This window comes from Cucurbita moschata, unplaced genomic scaffold (assembly GCF_002738365.1).
Source record: "Cucurbita moschata cultivar Rifu unplaced genomic scaffold, Cmos_1.0 Cmo_Scf00053, whole genome shotgun sequence".
NCBI lineage: Eukaryota > Viridiplantae > Streptophyta > Magnoliopsida > Cucurbitales > Cucurbitaceae > Cucurbita > Cucurbita moschata.
The window spans coordinates 375,259-396,678 of record NW_019268569.1 but is presented as its reverse complement, the minus strand read 5'-3'; the positions used below and the strand labels follow the sequence as shown (position 1 = coordinate 396,678).

At 36.1% G+C, this 21,420-nt stretch overlaps 2 protein-coding genes across 3 annotated transcripts in view; both read left to right on the top strand.

The window, feature by feature from the left end:
* Nucleotides 1–4,414: 4,414 nt before the first annotated feature.
* LOC111436301 (protein PRD1) lies at nucleotides 4,415–10,136 on the top strand. The gene is made up of 9 exons (XM_023074030.1): nucleotides 4,415–4,864; nucleotides 4,956–5,065; nucleotides 5,156–5,331; nucleotides 5,803–6,078; nucleotides 6,168–7,131; nucleotides 7,219–7,924; nucleotides 8,027–8,307; nucleotides 8,382–9,045; nucleotides 9,832–10,136. Exons 1-9 carry the CDS (start codon nucleotides 4,415–4,417, stop codon nucleotides 10,039–10,041), a joined length of 3,837 nt encoding a protein of 1,278 aa, XP_022929798.1. The 3' UTR covers nucleotides 10,042–10,136.
* Nucleotides 10,137–12,755: 2,619 nt separating this feature from the next.
* LOC111436325 (signal peptide peptidase-like 3) overlaps nucleotides 12,756–21,420 on the top strand; it is a 30,339-nt gene continuing 21,674 nt past the window's right edge. Inside the window, exons 1-3 of one of the 2 annotated variants that reach the window (XM_023074070.1) lie at nucleotides 12,756–13,038; nucleotides 20,136–20,294; nucleotides 20,897–21,008. In XM_023074070.1, the coding sequence (XP_022929838.1) occupies nucleotides 12,877–13,038; nucleotides 20,136–20,294; nucleotides 20,897–21,008 (433 nt within the window). In that variant the 5' untranslated portion in view covers nucleotides 12,756–12,876. The remainder of the gene's footprint in view (nucleotides 13,039–20,135; nucleotides 20,295–20,896; nucleotides 21,009–21,420) is intronic. The other variant, XM_023074069.1, reaches the window with a different exon arrangement.

Below are 21,420 nucleotides of genomic sequence, written 5' to 3'. Positions count from 1 at the left end.
GAAATCCTATCAATTTCTAAAGTTTGCGTTATTTCGACTCCCATGTTACAACCCTCCGAATGGGTAGTTGCTCTAGGGCAACATGCAGGCAGAACATGGGAATCTCATGGTGCAACCTAGTGGTGGAGACCATAGGACGTGTTGATATACTTCCTTCTCCCACTTACTATAAATCTTTCTCTACTCACCTTGTTATTGACTCATGCAAATACCTTTCGAATGGAGGCCACTTCCAGGGTGACACGAGGCCAAGCATGAATCTCACGGTGTGAATTTTTCAGAGAGCATAAAAAGAAAACAATGTATCTCATATACCTTTTTCCTCCTACTAAGTATATTTAGACGGTTGGGTATACTCATTAGTTAGGTATATTTCGGCTAATTAAATATAACCTAAATCTAGGTGATTTTTAAAAAACTTACCACTCACGCATGCTCATAAAGCTGGGCTAACTAAGCTCAAGTACTGGTCCGATCTCCAGGTAGCAGGTGTTTCATAAACCGCCAACTTAAGTACCTCCAGCCTTAGACAAGATCGTGCCAGGTGAGCTTTCTTGTAACCAAAATTTACAAGATATCGACCTATTTTAACTATTAAAATTGACCGTGCTTGGTTCTTAACCCTAAGTGAGCATGCACTTATCTTTATTATAGATTTTAACGTCTATCTTGTTTTACGCGCGGCGGTTTCGCAAAATTCAGCTCTCAACCATTGAGTTGGGGCATTCTCCACCCCAATGCCAAGAAATAATTTTTTTGCTATCGAGCGAAAAAACCGCTCCATTTCAAAACTCAAAACCGCCCTAGAAAGCAAGTGAAAACGCGCCGGTTTCATAAAATTCGGCTCCCAACCATCGAGTTGGGGCATTCCCCACCCCAATGCCAAGAAATAATTTTTTTGCTCCCGAGCGAAAAAATCTCTCCATTTCAAAACTCAAAATCGCCCTACAACGCAAGCGAAAATGCACCGATTTCATAAAATTCGGCTCCCAACCATCGAGTTGGGGCATTCCCCACCCCAATGCCAAGAAATAATTTTTTTGCTCCCGAGCGAAAAAATCTCTCCATTTCAAAACTCAAAATCGCCCTACAACGCAAGCGAAAATGCACCGATTTCATAAAATTCGGCTCCCAACCATCGAGTTGGGGCATTCCCCACCCCAATGCCAAGAAATAATTTTTTCATAAAATTCGGCTCCCAACCATCGAGTTGGGGCATTCCCCACCCCAATGCCAAGAAATAATTTTTTTGCTCCCGAGCGCTCCCAACCATCGAGTTGGGGCATTCCCCACCCCAATGCCAAGAAATAATTTTTTTGCTCCCGAGCGAAAAAATCTCTCCATTTCAAAACTCAAAATCGCCCTACAACGCAAGCGAAAATGCACCGGTTTCACAAAATTCGACTCCCAACCATCGAGTTGGGGCATTCCCTACCCCAATGCCAAGAAATAATTTTTTCGCTACCGAGCGAGAAAACCGCTCCATTTCAAACCCGCCCTACAACGCAAGCGAAAACGCACCGGTTTAGCAAAATTCGGCTCCCAAGAGTTGGGGCATTTCCCACCCCAATGCCAATAAATAATTTTTTCACTTACCGACCGAAAAAACCGCTGCTTTTCAAAACTGTTCTAGAACACAAGCGAAAATACGCCGGTTTCACAAAATTCGGCTCCGAACCATCAAGTGTGTTCTTTTTGCATGCAGCACAAAAAAATATTTCTCAACATATTGGTGGGGAAGGCTCGAACTTGATGGTTGGGGGCTGAATTTCGTGCACCGGCATGTTTTTGCTTGCGTTCTAGGGCGGTTCTGAAAAACCGCGTTTTTCGCACGCACGTAAAACAATATTTCTCGGCATTTTGGTGGGGAAGGCCCCAACTCGATGGTTGGGGGCTGAATTTCGTGCACCGACGTGTTTTCGCTTGCGTTCTAGGGCGGTTTCGAAAAGCCACTCTACGGGTGTCTTTTTTTCGCACACAATCAAAAAAATATTTCTCGGCATTTTGGTGGGGAATGTCCTAACTCGATGGTTGGAGGCTGAATTTTGCACACCGACACATTTTCGCTTGTGTTCTAGGGCGGTTCCATATAGCCTAAACCCTAGTAAAGGCGTGAAAGGTACCTCCTATGTACTTGAATACAGCCTTACCCTTGGACTTCCTTGGTCGAGAGTTTCCACGGACGTTCCTCTATTCTCCAACTTGCAAACCCATCATCACTATCAACCAAAATCACAAGTATCATCAAACCTTCAAAATGCTAATCCCCTTCTTTTCTCTTTCTTCCCCTCTTTAGTGCCATGGTCTGCCACTCAGGAACTATTCCGACTTGTTGCAATTACCATGCACATATCAAACCGTCTTTCATCATAATTTGTAGTAGTGGGAAAATGTGTGTAATAAAAATTTGAATAATATGAAATTACTTGAGGAATGAGATCCAACACATTATTATTATTATTATTTATTAATAAAGGGAAAAAGAACAAAAAGAAAAAAAAAAAAAGAAAAAAAAAGGAAATTGTGGAGTGTGGTTGATTTGGGAAGAGTTATTGCTTGAATGTTTGTTTTGATAAATTCAATGCATCTATACATTTATGGTCCTGGAAAACAAAATGATACGAAATCAAAATATTCACCAATATTTTTGTTTTATTAAAAGCTTTGTAATTTTATAATTGTATAATTTTACGCCCAAAAATTAATGCAAATATAAATAATCATCTCATTAATGCAAATATATTAGTCATCACTAACAGAGTATTGGTTAAATAGACATTACTTTTTATTTTGTGAGCTCTAACCTCAATTAGCCCATATTTTCACACGTTATTAAATTTAGAATTTTTTTTTGAAATTTGGTATTATTTTTTGTGATGCATGTTTATAATTTTGTAAGTCATGTTTAATGTTTAAAGAATAGTCGTTATGTCATTTTTAATTTATTATGTTCCGAGGGTTCTTTTCGTATGATTCTAAATAAATAAAGAGAAAAATTAAGAAAAAATATGCTTTTAATTTTTTTATGATTTATTAATTAATTTATAGTTGTTTCATATGCATTAATTTAGAAGAAATAGATTTTGAGTGAATTTTAAATATAAACCTCATGGTGATACATTGTATAAATATTATTACTTGAACACATGTTATTTTAGCTTTTATTTTATTTTTGAAAAAGATTTCCATTGTGTTGGGAGGATATTAGTGTGAGTATTCAAATATAAATATACTTTTCAAGGGAGTTAGGTTGTACATTTGTATCGGTTTGATCTTAATTTGTGGAAAGAATTGAGTTTTCTCTTAAACTCGAAAAATGAAAGTTGTAAATGTTGTACTATAGAGTCATGAAGATGTTTATTCAAATTATGCGCTTAGAGGGTAGAGTATCTTGAGTTTTAACTATTATAAAATTACCGTGTTACTTTTTTAACTCCATCTTATAATTATTTATTGTTGATAATTGAAAAAAAAAATTAAGCATATATATATATATATATATTAAAGACCTATAATCATTACAACTAAATCGATCATTACAAATTTTTCGTAATTACAATTAGGTCAAAAGTTCATTTTATTCCTATATACATCTTGTCATAATCACTACTATTATCTAATCAGCATTTTTTAAGATGCAACTATAAATCAAGTTCCTATTAAGCCAATGAGAGGGTGGGGCCTCATTAGTATTTAAGGAAATTATTTAAGAGGGAATTTTATCTCATGAAATTATTTTCTCAATTTACTACTCAGTTAAGTTTCTAAAATAGTAGATATATTAAATCGGCTATAAAAGTCATTATCACTCATGCAAGTCAAAGGGGTAAGAGTTCTTAGCTCATTCAGAATTAAAATCGAGTCGCATATGATTATCTTGTGAAATATTAATATTCTCAATTAAATGATTTATAAAAAGAGAAAATATTTTGTGACCCAATCTTATACAAATTTATTGTATAATTCACATGTCTAAACACGAACGATTTAAATGAAATAATTTGTAACAATTACGAAAAAAAAAAACATATCAATAGCATTACTAGGATAAGACACCTAACTTTATTTACGTTTATATGATCATTTTATATATATATATATATGTAATATTCAAAATTATATTAATAACTAGAAATTTTTTATATAATAAATAATATTAAAATACAAACAAAATTATTAAAATTATTTTAAAAATAAAATAATTAATTATGGAATTTTACAGCATAAACTCAAGAATGTAGGGTTCTTTGAGTTCAACATTTTTGGAAAATGAAATTATTGAGAATGGGTACACGGAGCGGATAAAGTAAAATTCAAAGTTGGTTTCCAAAATGGAAGCTATGAGTTGTTTGATGAGGTATATATTGTTTTCGCGCCAAAATTTCGAAAACCTACTCCCATTTCATTACCAGAAATGATCCACGCCCATTCTCTGCAGGGTGAAGTTGATCGATCCATTCCTCCAAAATCATGCTCCCATGCCCACCCATCATCGCTCTGCCTCCACACACAGGAAGGAGGCTCAATTTGCCTTCTCTGCTTCTCCAATCTCATCTCCGATCCCCTCTCTCCCACTGTTCACGTCTCCTACGCTCTTTCCCAGCTCTCCCAGGCTCTTTCTCAGCCGCCGTTCCTCCGCACCTTCCTCTCTTTCCACTCTCACTTCGTTGTAGCTCCCTTCGTCCTCGCGCTCTGCTCCTTCGACGACGGTCCTGTTGCTCGCCAACTCACTGATCTTGTTCGTGAGCTTTGTGATGTGAGTGAAGCTGACGGTGATGGATCTCTTTGCGATGACTTTCTCGCCAGAGTTTCCGATCGGCTTTCTTCTGGCGCTTTGGCTTGGAGCCGGCGTCAGGTGTATATGGTAATGTTGTTTCTTCTACTGTTCTAGATTCCCTTGTCGGTTCCGTATTTCGTTGCTAGAAGAGTGAGAGGTTTTTATTCCTTCGTTGTAGCTCCATTGTTATGGAATGCTCTTAAACTATCGGACAAAAAATTTCCATGGCCAAATTAAGAGCGACGATGGCCTCGTATCAAATCTCGTGGCAGGCCTTGAATTACCGAGGTGATAAACTGAATAATTGAGAAGAGGCAAATTATCTTACTATTTGCATATGCATTTTATGACAAGTTCTGAATTCATCTTCATATGCAGTGAGGAGGTACGGGGAGAGATCCTCTTTGTTCTATACAAATTATCCATAATTCAATATGCATCAAATCATGGCACCGAAATTGATTTTCTCTCTGCATATTGCCCAAAACTTCTGTATCTATCTCTGGAGGCGCTCATGAAGACTCAAAATGATGATGTCAGATTGAACTGTGTTGGTTAGTCAACTTCTTTAAAACCTCTTCTTGTGTTTCCTAGACTGAACATGATGATGTCCGATAGTTCATCTGGTTAAAACCTGGAAATGCAATAAGACATATGAGCTGAAGTTTTTTGAGCTTGATTAGGCTAAACTTTCTTTCTGCTTCATAATTTGTTGCGCGTCCGGTGGTGTATAAGAGTTTGGTGTTGAGGATGGTTGGGAGGGAGTCCACGTTGGCTAATTTAGGGAATGATCATGAGAGCATATGCTCAAAGTGGACAATATCGTACCACGTGGAGAGTCGTGATTCCTAAAATTTTTATGATATCTTTGAATACTTTTCCCGGATGAAATGTTTGTTGCTATCTGTTACAATAACGAATCATTGGTTTAACTGAATAACTAAATAAAATAGATAGACTAGATGAAGTTCAGTTCCTCATTTCTCATCTTCTCTTATCTGATGGGTATTTATTTGTTTTTGTAGCCCTTCTAACTGTTCTGGCTCAAAGAGGGCTCTTAGGGAACGAACATGAATTCTATTCAAAATTTAACGAGAAGGAAGCAGATGAACTCCCTTTGAATATTTTGTTTGCTGAGGCTATCAAAGGCCCTCTGCTTTCGTCAGACAGAGAGCTCCAACTTAGTACTCTGGAGCTAATAATTTGTTATTTGTCCACAGAAGGCACTTCCTATAAGCAGATCCAACTATTGGTCGAAGAAAACATAGTGGATTATGTATTTGAGATAGTACGATTTTCAGGTGAGCAATCGTAGATACAGATATCTAACTATTCTTCCGTTGTTAAATACATCAACTTCTAGGATAATGAAATGAGTTGAACGTTGCAGAAGGTAAGGACCCCCTGGCAAGAGCTTGTCTTCAGGCCCTTGATCTTCTTTCAAGAGCTGAACAGCCCTTCAGTCGAAGGCTTGTGGTGGGATTTGCAACACTAATTCCAGTGCTGCGTCATGTTGCTGAAGTTCCTTTCCATCCGGTTCACACCCAAACACTTGGTCTCATTTTGAAATGCATTTCTCAGTGTCCAGGAGTAGTGTCTGCATCTCACATTGAGGAACTAGTTCATACTTTGACGAGTATGCTCCGTAAGAACGTGACTGGAGAGATGGGTATACACCCAGACACATTTGCAACAACCTGCGCAATCTTGGTCACGATTATGAAGTCTCCATCTCATAGGGTGCCATGTCTAGCAGCATCAGTACAAGAAGTATTAGAGCGGGTAGTTTTATTTTGTCTCAGTACATTTGAAACACAGCCTACTCAACTTTTACATTCTTTATACCTTCTTAAGGAGTTCAATGTGTATAGTCAGGTCAAAACTTTCATCGACGACAGCATCACCCAAGATGTGAAAAATTGTGCTCTTGATATATGTACGACCCATTTATTAGATTGGCTTTTGGCAACTATCAATGTAGTTGAAGAGGAACTTGTCTTGGGGATACTGGAAACATTTCATTCGATTTTGCTCCAAGATCCTGACATCAGAACCATAGATTTTGCTAACACACTTCTATCGGCTTCTTGGTTCAGTTTCTCTTTTAGATGTCTAGGCTCATTTCCTTCTGAAAAGATGAAATGGAGAGTATATCTAATGCTCAGTTCTCTGGTGGATGTCTTCCTCGGAAATGATTCCGCACAATGCATTAGAGAAGCTATATCATTTCTGCCATCTGATCCAGTTGATTTGCTGTTTCTACTCGGACAGAAAATCTCCAATGACTTGGAGCTCTCTTCTTGTCAATCTTCCATTTTGCTGTTACTATATGCAAGCTCATTACACGATGATAGGTAACCCACTCTTGTTTCTTCTTTATATTCTCTTAATGGTATATGTCTGTTGCCTGTGTACTAACCACTAGAGTATCTCTTTGCTAGACTTGCTGATGAGAAGATGGTTTTAGCATCTCTGGAACAGTATATTCTTGTAAGCAAAAGTGGGATGCTATGTGGATACCATGACCCATTTACAGTCACACAACTGGTGAATGTATACGGGTTATGTAGGTCTGTTACTGATGCTAGTCACCACATTTCCTACAGTCCAGAAGCCGAGAGGATACTGTTCCAACTGGTGGCTGAAAGTGAATGGGATATGCATTCTTCAAGGATTCACAGATCATCTTTAGAATGGTTGTTTAAACAAGAGAAAATCCGAAACCCACTATGCAATCAGGTTCTTAAAATATGCCAAATCTGTGGCCCGAACGGGACCGGTACCACAACCGTCCACAATCAGTTTATTGGTGTGCGAGAAATTGCTGAATTAATTGCTGAAGGAGAAAATTATGCGGGAATCATTCTCATACGCTTGCTAGAACAGCTGGTTGAGGAAGGTGTCGAACATGATATCATTTCGGTGGTGAAATTTGTGTCAACCATCGTGAATATCTATCCAAGTTCTGCAGATCAATTATGCGTACATGGCATAGGAAATGCAATAAAGCTCCTCTTTTACGATACTAAAAGTTCATACTCTCAACAGACATTTAAAGCTGTCTTACTGTTGGTTTTCAGCATTTTGAAATCAGGACATTCTGGAATTCTTTCCGACGATGAGGCTTGGCTTGCGGTGACTGTGAAGGTAACCATGTTTCAGTGTTCATGTAGATGATATTATGTCAATCATTTTTGCTTGATCATCGTTTTATGCAATTATTGTAAAATTCCCCTTTTTCTTTGGAAGCTGCTCGACTGCATTTCTCCAACTGATATAACGGATAGGTGGACCCCTGAAAATCTGTTAGTTATTGCCATTTTATCCTTGATTCTGCACCACTCAACAAATGGAAGACTCATTGGAGCTTCAAAATCTGTTCTTTTCCACACTCCTGTTGCATCTGCAACCAAGTCCGTGTTGCATGAAGCTTGCTCAAAGGGGCCTGCTTTAATGGATGATCATGAAGGAACGAACATGGGAAAAACTGTAATTCTTGCCCTTTTCCTTGTTTACTTTTCTATGAGAAGGTCAGTGTCTCCTACCAGTTGCAACCATTTTTTTAATATAAAAGTTCGCTAATTTTTCGTTAAACTTTTTTCAGTCTTCAAGCTGTTCTGCCCGAAGCTGTCGATTGGCAAGACAATCTTGGCCAACCCAATGGAACTCAGCTCTCTTTCATTGGCATCCCCTGCCACGATATGTGTAGACTGTTGCATTTTGGATCTCCCCCGGTTAAACTCGTGGTTTCATATTGCCTGTTCGAGTTATTCACTCGAATTTCAGAGCAGAGAACTAGCAAACAGGAGGAGTTGAGATGTACAACAAATTACCTTTCGTCCGTAATTGCAACATTGGAAGGCCTGGTTGTATACGGTGACCATCGTGTTGCTATTAATTGCAGCCTGTGTTTATCAATGGTTTTAGGGTGGCAAGAAATGAATATGCAGGAGAGGAGGGTAATTGTAAAGAATAAGTGGTGCAGGATTATCGTTGAAGAATTGGCAGATTCCATATCTCTTCCATGTTTGGCTTCAAATGCATTCGCTGGTCAAGAACCTGCGATTTTTGTAGCAGTGGCGTTATTGAAGCTGCAGAAAGATTTTGGGTGGATGCAATCAATATTCGATCAGGCATGCATCTCCAGAATTATTGAAAATGTCACAGCCAGTAATTTGAGCCCGGAGATGGTGTCTCTTTTCCGGGAGCTATTGAACTCTGAATTCATGCAGGCTGATCACATTTCCAGCCTGAATTCCGTTCTTCAGGTGACGTTTCCTAGAACATTATATTGGTTAGTGCATTATAATTTGAACCAAAAGATTTAAAGGTTGAAGAAAAAGAAACTAGGTTTGCATGTTTTCTATTCATATGTTTATTTTAGTTCTCCAACTTTCTGCGTAGGGATTGTTGGATGATGGAAGTCCCACATCGACTAATTTAGGGTGTGATCATGGGTTTATAAGTGAGGAATACTAACTCTATTGGAATGAGGCCTTTTGGGGAAGCCCAAAGCAAAGCCATGAGAGCTTATGCTCAAAGTGGACAATATCATACCATTGTGGAGAGTCGTGTTCGTCTAACATGGTATCAGAGTCATGCCCTAAACCTAGTCGTGCCAATAGATTGGTAAATTCTCAAATATCAAACAAAGAACTTGGTAAATCCTCAAATATCTAACAAAGAATTCTTAAAGAAAAGGAGCTAAGCCCCTCCTCGAAGGCAGTCAAAAATGACTAAGGAAGACTCCAAAGGAGTCGAGCCTCGATTAAGGGGAGGCGCACTTTGTTCGAGGGGAGGTGTTGGATGATGGAAGTCCCACATCGACTAATTTAGGGTGTGATCATGGGTTTATAAGTGAAGAATACTAACTCTATTGGAATGAGGCCTTTTGGGGAAGCCCAAAGCAAAGCGAGAGCTTATGCTCAAAGTGGACAATATCATACTATTGTGGAGAGTCGTGTTCGTCTAACAGGGATCATTAATATTGTAATTGATTTATTAACTGAAATAACAACTTGAGAAAGGTTTTAATTTAAGCTTGGTTTTTGCAGGGTTGCAGGAAGCAGATCTACTCTGGGAATGATGGAGAAACCCAAAGAAAGAGAGACATTGGAAATGTGTTTGCTAATGTGGATGGCGATGTAGGAGGAGTTTGTGAGTATCTTATTCACTTGGTTCAATCAGATTCACACAAGAATGAAAGGTTATTGAAGGAAATAGAATTATTTTTTACGGCTTTAGCTGAGAAGGATACCAGCTAATCTTCGATCAAATTTACAGCACACAAAACCAAAGATCGTAGTTTTGAACGTATAAATCTCCCCCACCAGGTTTTGATGCAAAAGTTATCTCCCTTAAAATTTTTATATAGATATTGTCGGAGGATCGTTAGGAGGGAGTCCCACGTCGACTAGTTTAGAGAATGGTCATAGGTTTATATTGGTATGAGACATTGTGAGAAAGTCCAAAACAAAGCCACGAGAGCTTATGCTCAAAGTAGACAATATCATACCATTGTGGAGATTCGTGATTCCTAACACGGTATTAGAGCTATACCCTTAATTTAGTCATGTCAATAGAATCCTCACCTATCAAACAAAGAAATTGTTAGTTTCGAAGGTGTAGTCAAATCAAAAGTGACTCATGAGGCTCCAAAGAAAAGATTCCTAACCGATATAAGTTAGTTTGTCGGCTTTTCAGTCCAATTACCCTCCGCATTTCAAAGACTAGATCAATGAGTTCTTGGTAAGTCCAAATTTTATTTTCCCTACCCTTAGGTTTCAGGGAAGCGTTTGCCTCTTCACTGTTTTTTAGGAATTTCCATCATTTAAACCATCAAGCATCAACTTCTAGAGTCATATTGATTTATTTAATCTCATCGATGAAAAACGTAGCTTTTTGAAACCTAGCACTTGCAGCAAACCATGGATGAGCGAATTGTAAGTACCCAAAGATGGGCTCAGGCCAATACTTTTCATATATCGAAATATGCTGGCAAGTGCTTAACACCTGTCCCATCAACGGTTGGACACACTCATTGCCCCTCTGCTAGACATGTGTTCACCTTCATCAGTTTGCGTAAACAAAAATTTCAAAATGGACCAATTTCACGATTTCTTCCTATTTTCTTTCCTTTACGAAGTAGTTATACGTTAGGTCCCTGCATCCTCGAGAAGCTATAGTACCCTAACTCATGGACACTATTAAGAGTTTGTTCCTTATTCTGTGTTTAATATTATGTTCCTGACATCTTTATTTTAATATAATGTAAATATATGTATGTATTTATGTTTTAAATGTCTCATAATCTACCTTTCGAAGGCCTTAAAAATCAGGCCGTGACAAATTAGTAAGGTGAGATATTAATGATGAGAAGAATTTTTTTAAAAAAAAATTTAATTTCTCCCAATGATAGAATGCTTAGTTTGCATTGGATGCGATTTAAATATATAATAAACTAAACTACATAAAAATAATTAGTAAACTAAACTACATTAAAAAAAATTAAACTAAACTACAAACTCTAAATTTTTCTATTTAATTTGAGATTATAACTATATTTTTAATCTTATCTTTAATGTAAAATTAATTTCAACATTTGCCTCATTATTATCTCGAAATAAACAAATACAAAGAAGGAATAAACAAATACAAAGAAAGAAGGAAAAACAACCGTGAATTAAATGTCTAACACTAATCTATAATTTATTAAATGCAATTACAATTCAATTTATGCTAATCTATCCTATCAATGCAAATAAATACAATCTATACTAACATATACTATTAATACAAATACAATTCAACCTTTATTATTATTAAATTTGAAATGCAAATCTATTTTATGCACGTGCCACGGTCTTGATATTTGCTATGCTCTGTCAGTCTCATAGGAGCACCTTACCTTTATCTAAAGAGATTATGCAATAAGAACATGTGAATGCAATGATGAGACCTATCATATCAATCTATTTTCTTATGACACTATCCTAATGAACAACAAAAATGTGTATCATATACTCTACACACAACCCATACATGCGAGTGTGAACTCACCAGTCAGTTCGCACACTACTGGGCTCCTTTCCTTGTTGAGCGAGCATACTCTGGCCCCTTTTCTTATGTCGGACATCCGTTAGAATTAGTAACTGTCACGGTAACCTTATATTTTAAAATGTTGTTTTAAATAAAATAGAGTGTCACCCAGTTCTGTTAATAATTAATAATAAACTAATAATAGGAACCAAAATATTAACAAACTCAAATCTTATACTAAAATGCTACCAAAACCCAACCTTAGGAATAAAAAGTGTAACTTCTAAAATCTAATAATTGGATATCCTCACACTATAAATATACAAATTTATTAAATTTCACGAAAAAAAAATATATGCAACAACATATTTCATAATTATGATTTTTCGTATATAATAAAATTGTATTTTAATTTTATAACTAAATTATATTCTTATATTTGCTAATTTTTCAGCTAAATAATATTTTTCAAGTAATATTTTTTTCAACTAAATAAAATAAAAGAGATATTTATTTATTGATTTGATGAGAGAAAAACAAAGATAGTCAAAGTTTGACTATTCAATAAATAATGATTGAGTGGGTACTCATATAATTTATTTTTGTATGTCCCACGTCTATTAAAAGTTAAAAATAACTAAATAAATAGAGTAAAATCATGATAATAGAAAAAAGGTCAAACTATAAATTTTATTTTATTTAGTCATAAATTTTAAAAATTTTACTTTTTAATTTTGTGTCGGGCATCTAGGATTTAAAATTTAATTTTTGCCATGGATCTTTGACTTCTCAATAATTAAAAAAATTTATTATATATATATATATATATTTAATAGTCAGGTATTGTATAAAATATAAAAAACAAAATTTAGAGTTATTACAAGTAATAATAAAGAGAGGGGTTCTTTAAAATTGATATATGACGTCATCTCATCTTCACCGGGTGAGGGCCCAGATGAAGAAAAAGCTCTCCGCTGCACTCTCCTCTTCCCTCCCCTCTCCGCCCATTCACTTTTCCATCCATTTCGTCTATTTGAATCTGAGGGAATCCGGGGGCTCACATGGCATTGTCTTCTTCTCCGGCAAGACCTCCAATTATCCCTCTCTTCTCACTCCTTTTTCTCCTTTTTCTCTTCCGCATCTCGTCTGTCTTCGCGGGCGATGTCTCACTCGATGACGACTCCGCTCCTAAGTCCGGAAATTGCAACAATCCCTTTGATTTGGTACTTTTTCCATTCTGTTATTTAATATTTAATTTGAGTCGATCTAATTTTGGGGTTGTTGATCATGTTTTTAGACTTGCGCATGATTTCTGAAAGGATTTAGCTAAAGTATGAACAGCGTTCTTTAAGGCTGTCTCATGCGACTGATTTTCAGGACTACAAATGGATGCAAAGTAATTACTTTCGATTTGTTTGTTGTCTAATATTAATATCACCTGTACTTTTCAATTGCGATTCTGGTGAAAGTAGTTTGGATCAATAAGCTTTGTTGGAAAGGAATAATGCTTCATGTTCATATGGTTTCACTATTTCCTTCTACTAGGATGACTATGATTGCATTAAGGATTGTTTCTAAAAGATATTTTGCGAATTTCATGGGAGGGGTTCTTAACACCTCCTTGAATGAAATCTGTGTTTGCTTGTTCCTAAGAAGTAAGGGGTGAGGAAAGCCAAGCATTTCAAGTCCATTAGTCTGATTACGAGCGTACATAAAATCATTGCTAAGGAATTGGCCGATAGATTAAGGAAAGTCCTTTCCTTTCTGAAACAATTCTTTTATTCTTAAGGAGCCTTTATTTTCGGGGACAAATTTTCAAGCTCTTATTGCTGCTAATTAGGCTACTTTTGGTTATAGGAGCCATAGTCAAGACAATGTTTTCTTTAAGATCAATTATGTCAAGTCTCATGACCACGTGGATTGGGATTTCATGAATAACGTGCGTTGTAAAAATGCTTGGGTTTTTAAGTGGAGATCATGGATATGCAATCATATTAAGATGATTACTTATCTTATCCTCATCAAGGATAAGTCGAGAGGTAGGATTCTAGCCTCCAAAGGCCTTGTTGACGGAGGATATTGTGAGTGGATTGTTTCCAAGGTAGAAGAGAAAAACATTCTTGAGGGATTTTTCACTAACAAAGAGGAGTCTTTTGTAAATCTTAAAGGCATTTTGAATTCAGATAACATTGGAAAATGTCTCTAGTTTTTTGGCCCCTTTTGTCAAGCAAGGTGTCACTCAGAATTGCAGTCAACAAGTACTATCTTCAGAAGATCCAAATTTCGTTTCATTAAAGGAAGCATTTATTCGTTGAAAGACCTTCCAACTTTTCGTTCTCTCTCTTTATGATGATGATTTGGATGTTGCTTTTTAGTTAGTTTGAGTAGTGTGGAATCAGTCCTACAATCTATTGAAAATACCTACTGTTATTTTGTTGAAGATTCTTTTGTTGATGATTTAGTTTCATTATTTCAGTTGATAGTGAAAAAGGGATTCCTCTTCCTCCTCCTTCGTCAGTGCCTTGTAAATTCGCTTATCTTATGGAAGTTCGTGACCTTGAGATATGAGAAATTCTTTCCATGATTTCTTAAGGAAACTATTTTTGATGTTTGTTTGCGCACTCCTTCAAAGTCTTTGAAAGCTTTTAATTGGTGTTCTGCCATTTCAGCAGCTTGGACTGCGTGGTTCTCCCTTTCTTGTTTTGGGTCTTATAATAAATTATCATTTAAATATTGTTTAGTTGATGTAATTTTATTTTAATCATTATTTTTTAATTTTAAATGAATTGGTAAAACAAAATTACATTACTATAAAATAAATGTTCATTTATTATTGAATATTATTTATTTTACTTAATACTTGTATTGTCATAGTATTTAGTAATTCATTTTAGTTCGTTAAAAATATGAAAGATTCTTGACTGTCTCTATTAAACAACATCAAGTAAACAACAACAATCAAATAATATTCTCATTTTGATCGATTTTATTTCAATTATGGTAAGTAATAGACCCTAAAAGGGGAAAAAAAGCTTTGGTGTTAGTTTAATGGGTCTTGGTCACTAAGGGTGATTTTGGAATTGAAAGTTTAGCTCCCAAGTCCTAACAAGATTACGCTGTTTTATCTCTTGTCCAAATGGTTGTGATGCTTTTGTTGGACCTTGATGAGCCGAGGGACAAAACTGTTATGACTACTTACCGTCGTAACCTGAACAAGCAAGATTTGAATTTGACCTATGTGGCATTTTAGGAATGCATAAAATCTTCACACCCCAATTTATTTTCCATGTCTAACTCTTGGTTGATGATTGGTTCGTTGTTCATTTTGAAAGTTGGATCAACAATGTTTTTTTTCCGTAGTCTCTACGATGTTTCTTTAGCTAAAAGTGCTCTGCTTCTTTCTCCTTTTATTCAAGTGATCTTCCTTTGTTGACTCACTTCTGGGAGCGTTATCTTGCTAGGGAAGTAAAGAAGTTGAGTTTCTTTTTTATTAAAAAAAGAAAAATTTCTCTCTTTATCTTTGAATAAAAAAGACTAAGTTGTAGTCTTGAGTCTTCTGGCATGTATTCATGAAAGCCTTTTATTCATTTATTTTTGCATCTTCTTGTCTACCTCCTCCTTTCTTTTATGCTCTAGAGTATTATAATTCTAGAAAAGGTCAAATTCTTCTCTAGATTGGCAGTGGGGAGATCTAATATAGTGAATTTCATTCTCATAAAGAAAAAACAACATGATTTATCTAAAATGTCTTCCTTTACAGCTTGGACCTCAGTAATTCATCTTTATAGGCGCATGAGGATCTTGGATGCATTCTTTGGAGGTGTTCACTCTAGAAGTTAGGATTTTAAGAGTTGAGTTTGGTGTTGTATGACTTGTCTTTCCTACAAAAAGACAGTGTAGGACGGCAGTCGTGAAGAGTTCAACACACCTTGGTGAGGTTGGTGCCAAAGCCACTATGACTCTGACGTTAGGAGGTTGTGTTGGTAGGAGTGAACAACATATGAGTGCTAAGGTACATGAAAGGTAAATGTGCAAGGTGTAATATGGTGTAGAGTTTAGTGGATCCCATGTAGGGCTGGTGTATGCAAGGAGGCTTCCACTATTGGGGAAAAATGCACCATGTACCGTGCTTAGCATTAGGTCTAGCAAGAGTTGCAAATTGCAAGTACAAGTCAAGTTTTATTATAGTGATGAACCTCTAGATTGAGTTTCTAGCTCATTCAAGCACCACATATGCCATACCTGAATTTTATTTAGAGACCAAAGTGATGGAAGACAAATGAATCAACATAAGCAATTAATTAAACAAAAGCAAAGAGAAAATCAATGGGAAGATCCTAGGAAATTGATTTCACCAACCAAACATACAAATCAACAATTATCATTTATCCTTTTAAGTCAAGAATGCACATATTTTAATTGCCTCTCAAGCACAATTATACCTCTTTGAAAATCATGAAGCTAATATCTCTGTTCAATTTCCTTAGCAAACAAAGACCTTTAGTCGATTTCTTTTAACAACCTCCATAGAAATCCTAAATCTCTGTTATTTCTTTTATTGCATTACTTTTCATTTTCTGTTTTTTATTTTGACTCTCGGAGTTTTTTTCACTTGGCACTAGTCTTTTTTTCACTACATGGATAAAAAGTTTTTTCTCCTGTTCAAAAGAAAAAAAGAAAAGAAAAGCAAATAAAAATGTTGAATCTCTGTTCTTTAAATTTCTTCAATCATGCTCCTATGGTGCAATCTAAACCACCTCTCTCAAGCATAAGAATCAAATCTAAATTTGTGGATTTGTTATCAAGAGATTTAAAGTATGGCTCAGATAAATATGCAAATAGATTATAGAATAAATAATCAACTTAGTCAATAAATTAACTCATAACATCCAACGACTATATCAATCCTTAAGAACTAGAAAGCGAGGGCACTTCCTTCTAGTGGTTCCAGGTTTAGCTATTCATAAAATCCAAACAGTCGAAGTCCAATAATAATTTCATGACAAAACTAACAAAGTCAAAGAAGTTGAGGGAAGCTTGACAAAAACTAGTGTGTTCGCATTGAGTATCCATTCCTAGTTCAATTTTCATGATCCTAAATCTTGAAAATCTCTTTTCTTGGCACTCAGAAATCTTCTTGCCCTTCAGATTTGTTAATTTCCCATTTTTCTTTCTCCTTCAATGAATTCTCCATCATTTGTATCTGGAGAAGCCTCACTTTATGAACAATTATGCTTAAATAAACGTCTCAATATTGTGCTTTATTTGATGCAAACTTCTCTATTTATTGTGTCTCGATGCACTAGGCTAGCATTGAGACTCTCCACACTCAGGTTAGGATAAGCGAGACTTCAAGCATTGAGATCAAGGAACATCTCAACACCACCCATTCGGTTTTGGAGCTTTATGTGTCTCTTGCATGGCTAAGGAGGGTCTAAGTTGCATCTCAGCGTTGCTTCCTTGGTTGTATACGTGATTTGTGTCTCGTGCCTTTGCAGATGACTTGCTCCTCTAATTGGTGGCCAAGACATCTAGATTCCTTGAGACACTGTCTAATTTCTTTAAACATGATTGAGACGGTAAAACCTTCGAAGGATTCTCTGGTTAAAATATCAATCTCCAAAAAACAGAGATCATGGGCATCAATATTAGCACAAAGATCATTGAAGAGTTTGCTAGCATATATGGTTGTAAAAAGGGAGAATCACCGAATATGTAACTAGGACTACCTCTATAAAAAAATCACAAATCCTTTTCCTTCTGGAAGATTATTATTGAGAAAATAGATAGAAGGTTGTCAACATGGTCATCGCTTTATACTTTAAAAGGTAGAAGACTTACCCTAATACAAGCCACATTATCCAACCTCCCTACCTACTACATGTCTCTATTTGAACTGCCACAAAAAGTGGCCGTGGATAGAAAGACTTCTCAGAAATTACTTGTGGAAAGATGGCGCACACCTTGTTTGTTGGAATATTATAAACCTCCCAATAGAAAAGGGAGGCTTCGGTCTTCTCTCGATAAGGAAGAACACAGCTCTCCTTGCCAAATGGATATGGAGATATCTTATAAAGGCTAAATATACTCCTACATCAAATAAAGATCACCCCCCTCCATCCTTTATAAAAGGGCCTTGGAAGTACATAAAGAAACGTCAAGATCTCATCACCAACCGAACTCGCCATCGGGTTGGGAATGGGGGAAGCACATCATTTTGGACTGACCCTTGGATTGAAAACACCACGCTACCCTTGAAGTATCCACTTTTGTACATGCTCTTTCATAGCAAAAAAGCCACGATTAAAGAAACGTGGAATGTTGTCAACAAATTTTGGGACCTAAAGCTTGGTAGGAATCTAAAGGATAATGAAGCAACGGAGTGGGCTGAATTAAGCCTTGACCTTGCCCTTGTGGTATTGATAAACAAAGAAGACTCACTAACTTGGCTCCCCAGCGCTGATGGGGTCTTTTCTACAAAATCCTTGATGATGCTCATGGGGAAAAAAGTAGAAGCAATAGATCCCACGCTAGCAAAGACAATATGGAAAGGACATCAACCTAAAAAGGTTAAGTTCTTCCTTTGGGAAATAGCGCATAAAGCCATCAGCACAAGTGAAAATCTTCAAAAAAGAATGCCTTACATCACTCTCTCCCCAAATTGGTGTCCACTATGCAAGAAAGAAAATGAATTACAAAGTCACTTGTTTATGCAATGCACATATGCTTAGAATTTCTGGACAACGATTCTTAATATATTCGGATGACATCTCACATTTCCTAGAGAGGTAAAGGATTTTTTGGATATGGCCTTAACGTACCACCCTTTCAAGAATGGAAAAGCCCTATTATTGAAATACCTCGTCATGGCTTTCTTTTGGAATCTGTGGAAAGAAAGAAATCAGAAAATATTTGCAGAAACGACACAAACCTACACAAAACTTTTCGACAATGTTGTTTACTAAGCTATATCTTGGTGTAAACTATCTAATATTTTTACTTCCTATAGTTAATACCTCCCTCATTGCAAATTGGGAAGGTAATTTGTAAATACCATGAATTATACATCTCTCTTGTAAATTTCACTCATCAATGAAATTGTCTCTTATAAAAATTCTCTTTAATTCTCCTTCAAATACTAACTCCCTGCCAAATATTTGATAACGTACATAATTCTGGTCTAGATAGCACAAAGACTAACAAGTTTAAGATATAATTATATATAAAAGTAGACCACAAAAGACTAACAAGTTTAAGATATAATTATATATAAAAGTAGACCACAAAAGACTAACAAGTTTAAGATATAATTATATATAAAAGTAGACCACAAAGTGTGCAAACATCATGAACAAAGTCTAGAGTACTTATGCGAGAATGTGTGAGGGGGTATGTGTGTATGATGTATGCCATACGAAGTACTTTTCTTTCAGGAAATTAGATGGATATTTGTAGGTCAAGGTATTTGTTGAGATGCTCTGCTGGGTGGTGCAAATTGTCCTCTAATTGGATGTTTGAAAAATGGTTGAGTGGCTGGAGATGTGGCTGGCTGGAGAACATCATGGATTATGGGAGAGTTAGGTAGATGCATGAATATAACCATGCCAATTGGAGTTATCTAAAGGGGTATGTTGTATGTAAGGGGTGTGCTCCTATGTCTCTCTAAGAAGGTCAAATGGATGTTAGAGTTTTGGTCCCCAAAAAGGAGCTATGAGAGATCGGAAGTGCGGCCTGGGTTGCATTGGGTCAAATTGCATGGCCTAAAGCTTGTTGGTTGTGACATTGTGTTGGACTGTGGAGAAGATCCACGCCCCTTTAGCGAGGTTGACGTGTACATTCATTTGCAAAGAAGTATTAGTGGAGATTTCAAGTCTTTGGGTTGCTATGATGGAAGAAGTTATTATTCCCCCCCTTTTTAGTGTAATGGGAAAGTTTCTTGAACATATGCTTTGAAAAGATTAGTTCATTTATGGGTATGGTGGGTTCTGAGAGGAAGATTGGAGCTGGATATATGTTGGCATCTCTTTCAACATTCATGTTTAATTTTGTTGTGGCATTATTTTGTTTTTCATTCCTTTACAGCTGGAGCTCCTTGTTTGGCTTATATTTTTGTATGACTAGGTTTTATTTGTTCCTCTTGATGGAAGTATTTTACTTTTTAAAAAAACTATGCCAAATGACGAGATATTTACTGCCACATTTTTATAATGTTTTTGTGAGGTGAAGCATTTGAACTTCTGAAGGCCAAGCATCATAGTCATATTGATTTCCCTCTGAGCATAAAGAAACTAATTTTGTCTTTTTGTTGCGCATTTTTCAGGTCAAAGTTAAGAGCTGGGTTAATGATGCTGAAGATAAAATCTTTGTTGGTCTAAGTGCAAGATTTGGGGCTTTGGTGCCTTCTCAGGCTGAAAATTCTCCCAAATTGCCAGTTGTTGATATGAATCCTATAAATGGATGTTCTAGGTCTTCTTCAAAGGTAATGATTAATTATTCCTGCTGCCATGATTGTTAAATTGACGTTTAGCTTTATGTAACTACATTTGACACATTATTATACTTTTTGTCTATATGATGAATATATCTCAGTTTAGTTTATAAAAAAGTGACATATTATTATACGTTTTATATAGTCATGATGATGTCAATTAGTGCTTTTGTATAAATTTCAACTGTCCGTTGGAAGTCATCTGGATACTTTTTAACCCATTTAGAAACTTTGTACATTCATTTTTCATTGTTTCAAGATTTCAATTGCAATTTAAACTGGTTCATGGACTTATCTAGTCTAGAACTACTCAGGTGTTCTGGTCATGGAGCATATTCTTTATTTTTATTTTTAAATTTAAAATTAAACCTGTTATTGTGGTTGCATATGTTTTCATGAGTTCATACGTTATTTGAAGTTAATTAGCTAATTGATTTAATCGGACTTCTTTGCCCTTTCAGTTTTTTGAGATAAACCTTCTAGACATAAATACATTTTTGTGTGTTTTACTTTACTGTCCTTAATTGATGTGACATCGCTCTCGTGTCTTCCCTAGTTATTAATGCTTATAATTTACCACATTCTCTCTGCAGCTATCTGGAGCAATTGCCTTGTCTATACGTGGTGAATGCGACTTCACAAATAAGGCAGTAGTTGCACAGGCAGGGGGCGCTGCAGCCCTGTTGATAATAAATGACAAAGAAGGTTGACATCTTACTACAACTATGCAATTTTATGTTGGGTGCATAATAGATATTTTAGTCCTCTAGATTTAACTTAAGGGTAGATAGGGTCTTGGATCTAGAAGATGTTAGAAAAACTTCCAATGAATAGGGGCAAGCTACTTAGAAAATGCAATAAAGTTTGTGCATGTGTTTTCAAATAAATTTATTTTCGTAGGAAAAACAATTTGGACACACCCTGTCGTTTAAGTTTGAATTTCAACCATGGCTTTCATTATGTTTTTCTGACCTTATTGCTGCCCCCCTAAACCAAAATTTTTTCAAGGAATGCTGCCTTACTAAATACATGCTTTGGGTGGAAAAAATCTTGAATAGAAAGGGCCATTTTGCCGAAATACCGAAATTGGGAGTAAATGGAGGTTTAAATAAGTTCG

Coding starts and splice junctions, on each gene's coding strand:
- LOC111436301 (XM_023074030.1), top strand. CDS start 4,415: ATGATCCACGCCCATTCTCTGCAGGGTGAAGTTGATCGATCCATTCCT. Junction 4,865..4,955: donor GCCGGCGTCAGGTGTATATG/GTAATGTTGTTT, acceptor CCTTCGTTGTAG/CTCCATTGTTATGGAATGCT. Junction 5,066..5,155: donor GCAGGCCTTGAATTACCGAG/GTGATAAACTGA, acceptor CTTCATATGCAG/TGAGGAGGTACGGGGAGAGA.